The 6,376-nt window shown below is 40.4% G+C and overlaps 1 protein-coding gene across 9 annotated transcripts in view; it reads left to right on the forward strand.

Moving 5' to 3' along the window:
* LOC111867475 overlaps positions 1 to 6,376 on the forward strand; it is a 95,204-nt gene that overhangs the window by 86,119 nt on the left and 2,709 nt on the right. For 8 of the 9 annotated variants that reach the window (XM_023857382.2, XM_023857383.2, XM_023857380.2 and 5 more), the window contains 3 exons: positions 572 to 622; positions 3,389 to 3,535; positions 4,711 to 4,927. In XM_023857382.2, the coding sequence (XP_023713150.1) occupies positions 572 to 622; positions 3,389 to 3,535; positions 4,711 to 4,927 (415 nt within the window). The remainder of the gene's footprint in view (positions 1 to 571; positions 623 to 3,388; positions 3,536 to 4,710; positions 4,928 to 6,376) is intronic. The other variant, XM_033752700.1, reaches the window with a different exon arrangement.

Raw genomic sequence — 6,376 nt, forward strand, 5'->3', positions numbered from 1 at the left:
TTACAGAATCCACATATTCCTGCCAGTTTTAATATCTATTTTGTAATCAACAAGTGTGTAACCCCGGTCAAAGTTTGACACTTCTCTGGCCATTATCTCCGTAACCGTTCAACTTTGGACATAGGTGTTTTGGGTTATATCGGCATACTTTAACATAAGGAACACCCTCCCGAAGTTTGGCACATTCCTCCTGGGACATCCTGTATATATATATATGTATATTATCAAGTGAATATTCTAGATTTTTTATTTATGTAGATTACCATGTTGTTATGGTGTTAATTGAAAAATTGTAAAGGTATATTCTATTTTCTGCTTCAGACATGTTGGGTTTGCCCTAGAGACTGCCTATCCTGACTGAATTTTCATGGTTTTCCATGGACCCTTCAGGCAGATGTCAAGTTAGGCCATGATTGCTTAATTCCACATTCTTTTTGGTTCATTAGTCACTGATCATCCTGCTCTTTGACAACATATAATCTGAGATATTGAAAACAATATTCTTAAGTAAACTTTAAACAAATGCATTCAGCTTCTGTACTCAGGGCACATTATTATTGTTTGCTTCAAGGCCGGTGCTGGCAGAAGATGCTGAAGTGGAGTTGAACCAGCTGCTGTTAAGGTAAGAGGTTGGTTTCCTGCCACACATGTTGTATTGCTCAGTAATCTTACCATTTGTTAGAAACTGAGATCATGATCTTATAGGATGTGACACTGTATAGTCTTTGGAAGAAACTGCTGCCTCCATCATCAGGGGTAGAAATGGTTAGTACCTGCATACCATACTATAGAAGATTTTTTTTTATTAGCCATAATGAGAATCGTATTTGCTGTAATTTTTAGATGCTGAATACATGAAACTATGTATGTATTGTAACCGTTCTTTGGTTCTGCTAGCTCTAGTAGAGAAATCGAACTCCTCTCAGGGCGTGTTGACTGGCCACGACTTGGGTGATTAGTGGGGCTTTAGGCGTAGGGAAGTCACCCCAACACCAATTAACTGTTTGAAGTCTTTATTCAATCTGCACTATTTAAATGGAAACAGCACCATAGTGACACTTCACAGAGTTGTGGATGTAGGCTTCCTTACTGTTTTTTGAGACGCACATTTAATAGTCACCACAGGGGGTGTTTACGGAGATCAGAACACGTGTACCCCCGGTGAAGGTAAATTTCAGAGTCCTCCTTGCCAAGCACCCTCTGAATGGTAAATATTTGCCCTGGTTACCCAAAATTCGGACAAAGGACCTCCCACTTCGGATGATGATTGGCTGGACCGGGCAGACTGGGAGGTTGCTTATCTTTCTCCTCCAATTAGGAAAGCGAATATCCACTAGTGTACAGTTTAGGGGTAAACTTTGCCACCTGCTGCGTGGCTATCAAACTGAGATTTTGGTGTAGCAGGAAACGACGCTGCTAAAATTATGACTTCCCCTGTCATGTTTAGAATTTCTAAAGGACTCGGCCTTGTGTTATGCATTAAATTAACTGATTTACGGATGGGCAGCTGGCTTCAAGCTTGACCCAAGCCACTTGCTGCGTGTCTCAGGGGGAAAATTTCAAATTGTGAGGCAAAAGTGAGGAATTTCACAAAACCCTAACCATACACAAAACATCAATTGACCATCACATAAACTGGACAGTTACAGTATGTATGTATTTATTTAATCTCTATAGATCATTGTTACATGATATAGGACAAGTCAGTTACTGTACATTATCTGATTACAATAAGAGAATAAAGTTACAATACTTAAAATTGTTTACAATAGTTAAGATTTCACATAGTGTGAGGTGGAATCCATATTAGGTCCCCTCGGCATGTCGGCTTCCATATGTCCTATTGCGCCTGTACTGGTGATAATGTTTATGGAGAATTTGATGAAATGAGGATTGGCAGGGGAAACCGAAGTACTTGGGGAAAACCTGCCCCAGCGCCATTTTGTCCATCACAAATCCCACTTGACTAAGACTGCAGCGGTGGGAAACCAGCGACTAACCACTTAGGCTATGGCGTGGCCTTTAAGATAATATTCGTGAATTTGGTGATAGCACCTATGCCTAGATCTCATATGGCTTTTCATCTGAAATCTAGTTTGCATTTCTAGTGTCCTATACATGCGCTATATGCCCCACCCATCTCATTCTCTTTGATCACCCAAATAACATTTAGCGAAGAGTAAAATAATGAAGCTCCTCATTATGCAGTGTTCTCTAGCCTCCTCTTGCTTCCCCTTTNATAATCCTGAGTTGGTTATGAATTCATTCGAATTGGATTTTATGTATATTAGAGTTTCGTATATGTACAAAGATGGTAGAGGTAATATATGTAATGATTTGAAAATTTGTTTACAACTAGTCGTTTTTGGGACCTGGGTCATAGCTCTTCTGTAATCTGAAACATTGTAAATAAATGTCGAATGTTCTATGACTGAAAAATTTATATGTTGAAAATTACAAATGTGGCAACAACCTCAAGCTTTGAGGTTATGTCTGAAAGCCCTGGCATTGAAAATATATAAAAGTTGGAAAGGTACATAAGTAGACAATGCGATATGATATTATTAATTAATTGTTTGAAGTCGGTAATGCATCTGAATAATTATAATATTTCAGTTCCTGTCTCATAACAATCCCATACTTCAAATGAATGGGGTGTCTAAGTAGTTATCTCATTCCATGAAGTTATGGCCCAGATGACAGAGTTTTGAGTTAGCCAAGGCCTTGCAGTCACACATGATATGTGATTCTGTTTCATCTTTGCACTGGCATCTTTCACATGTGTAGTTATTGACTAGTGCCAGTGTAAGAAGGTTTCCTTCCAGGTGATAGTGTCCTTGCACAGGTCTCAGCTGGTTCCTATTTAATTCTGATAGCTCCGTAACCTAGCCCTTTTTGCAGAAGATCCTTGATCTTTTTAGTGTTTGTTGCAGTCTTCTTGGCAAACATTACTGACATGCTGCATACTGGGTCAGGTCCCAATCATGCCAGTGAGTCCTTAATTTCATTGCCCTCAATTCTTGTGTGTCCTGGCATGCTTGTCACTTGAACTATATTATGTTCAGCCGCTTTCATAGGGGATTGATGGAAGTCCCAGACCAGTTTATAACTGATCTGGTAATTGCTCAGTGCTTTAATTGCAGCTTGGCTGTCAGAATATAGATATTTCTGTTTTCATAGCCTTTGTCTATATTCTCTGCTGCCTGTTCCTTAATGCATACACTTCTGCCTGAAGTATCTAGTGTGTTGTCCAAAGCTGAAGCTAAGCTTCTTTCTCATACCATATCCATACACCCTGCTTCTAGTGCCTTTGTATGTCATGTATCCATCTGTAAACTAGACCACTCCCAGCAAAGGAACACTGTAAAGTTGGACAGTTGTGTTTCAGCGTCTTACATCCAGTCAGGAGACCTGTCAGTAAAGTGAACTGGTCTGAGTTGAGGAAGGTGCCACTTAAGCAGCGTCGGGAGGTGAGGCAGAAGTTGCAGCAGGAATCCAATGCTGACTTCTCGTCTGACCGCAGTGAGGAACTGAGGTGACACTTCTAATGCACTGAGTGTGATGCATGGGCTGAGTATGTTTCTGTATTCTCTACACAGTTGGTATACAGTGAACCCATGATTGTGAGATAATGTCATCTCTGATAGCAATGTGGATTTTGATGAAATGTCATTTTGGGATTTATAATGACTTGGGCCCAACCAGCATCCTATCCAATGCATGCTGGGGACTTTTTTGGGGGGATAAAGTGTTAGGGACCCAAAGCTGACCACTCACCTCCATCTAGTGCCACATTTCAGAATGTGGGAAGCTGTACCTTCGTTCCCCCATACACCTCTCTGGCATGGTCCTTAATTAAGCTCGGTGACAACTTTTACTGACATGAGTTGAACTAATTTAATTTTGGATTGTCTCAAACACATTCTAGCCCATATGCCACATGAATCTCAAATTGAACATTAATCTTCTCAGAAATGGCTCATCTTACAAAGAAATTCTTTCTGGGCATAAAATTTAAGGCTCATTATGATTTGCATAATTCGTTTGAAACATTTTATCTGGTATTCTTTTAATGAAAATCAAGGAAAATAATTTGTGGCTCCAGACACTTTGCAACATTACACTCCGTCTGTAGCTTGAGAGATGACTGTTACATTCATTCTCTTTCTCTTACTGAAGAGAGTAAAGTGTCACACATTGATATTACAATTTGAGACAATTTTTATAAAGACCACTGAGTCCTCCTCCACAGGCTGAATTGCCCGACTCTCTTACTCTCGGCCTCTTAGACAGAAAGTTATCGATCACCTGAGAGAACGGGGGGGGTCTAGGTTCTCAGCTAATGTGCCATGCATTTTGAACATGAACATTCACCTCTTGAAGTAAGTAAATTATTTAGAAGAACTCATCATCACATCACAGTTGACGTTCACGGTGTCTCCCTTCTGCTCTTAAACAAAGTTAAAGTCTCTTAAAAATATTGTTTAATGTTCATTTGAGTTCACTGACACCAGTAGATTTAATTGTGTCACAAATGTGCTTATCATATCCTCATGTCTGGGCCAGTAATGACTTTGACCAACTAACCAGTTTTCTTGTAACTAGGTTGAACCTAATCTGATGAGAAGTTGTTCATTTGCAGAAGTGGTACATTGCTATTGTTCTGAATTAGTTGGATATTTATTTTCTTATCAAACATTTTTGTTTCAGACGGTGTATGTTCCTGGGTGTGAATTCTGTGACACGTGGTCTGGAGTCTGCATCAGTTGGCTTTGTATTGCTTGCACAAGATGCGGACCCCAAAATACTTGTAAGCCACATCCCCACCATGTGTGCCATGCAGGGTGTCCCCATCCTCATCATGCCTTCTCTGCGATCGATTGTCAATACTGCCCTTGGTTTCTCCTGTATAGCTCTTGGTGTCAAAGTACGTAGTCTTGGACGCACTGTAGGTTCATCACATAATGTGTCATGAACTCACCATAGGTTACTCACATGATGTGTCTTGGACACACCATATGTTGCTGATGCGATGTGTCTTGGATTCATGTAGGTTAGTGACATGATGTGTCTTGGGTTCACTGTAGGTCAGTGATGTGCTGTGTCTTCCACGTGCTATAAGAGAGTGATGTGATGTGTTTTGTACACCTTGTAAGTTATTAGTGACATTATGTGTCATATAGGTTAGTGGCATGCTGTGTTGACAGGAGCAGATGCATAGGAAGTAGCACCTTATTGCTTCGTGTTCTAGTTTCTTGGAAAATGTCCGTTATCTGATATTCTAAATCCAGTGCACAACATTTTGGGAAATGGATTTGCTCCAATCCTCAGGTGAAGGGTCCATTAGAAAGAACTAACCCCAGTCACTCAACCAACATTGTGTTCTGGTTACATGAGTAGCGGACAATGAGCAAAGCTGAGGAAGCCCTGATACTAGGTATAATGCACAATCATCAGAACCCTTTAGAATTGCCTCATTCCTTGTTTAAGGCTGTAACTGCAGCATAAGCTTTAAAGATATCTAAGAGAGAAAGCAGTCTTGTGCTTGTGGATCCTACTATTCGGATATGTGATGCCATGTAGTCTGTTTTTTTTTATTGCTAGCGGGGTGGGACTAAGTCCCTTGTACTGTGGCCACTTCTGGCCTATTGTACCAGCTCCAGATGGTAGATGATGGCGATTGTGGGGCAATTGGTGGAATGAAGATTGGCAGGGGAAACCAAAGTACTGGGAGAAAACCTGCCCCAGCACCACTTAGTCCACCACAAATCCCACTTGATCAGACCCGGGATTGAACCCGGGCTGCCACCGTAGGAGGCCAGCAACTAACCGCTTGAGCTATGATGCGGCACATGTAGTCTGATATTTGTGAGTGTTTGGGGGGAATCTTCATTTTCAGTGTGAATGAAAAGATGGAGGCAAGCGGTTCTGTGCAAAATGTTATTAAATATCTACCAGACTACATGGCATTATGTCCCAAGAGACAGTAACCTTTATTGTCACTGCTGCAGGAGCCTCTAGTCACAATCTTATAGCCTTCCTGACTCCCCAGTAAATCTTTCTTGTTCCAAAATTAAATAAATTGATATTTTATCTGTTCTCTTTACACACCTTGCTTGGGCAAGCATATTTAACCAAATTATTTACTGGCCTGTATTTGAAGGATTCCTCAGTTTCTCTGATAATTAACTTTCCTTTCTCCGTTTCAAAATTCTCACACTCTACTGTGCCAAAGCATGAATAAGTAAGTATACATTTCAAGATCTATACAAAACAAATTCCCTGACTTGACAAAAGAGATTCTGCCATTAGCATGTTTATGATCTGTATTTACAGCCATGCGCTGTGATTTTAAAATGCTACTAGAATATTTCTG

The sequence above is a fragment of the Cryptotermes secundus genome, unplaced genomic scaffold, assembly GCF_002891405.2.
Source record: "Cryptotermes secundus unplaced genomic scaffold, Csec_1.0 scaffold843, whole genome shotgun sequence".
Classification (NCBI taxonomy): Eukaryota; Metazoa; Arthropoda; class Insecta; order Blattodea; family Kalotermitidae; genus Cryptotermes; species Cryptotermes secundus.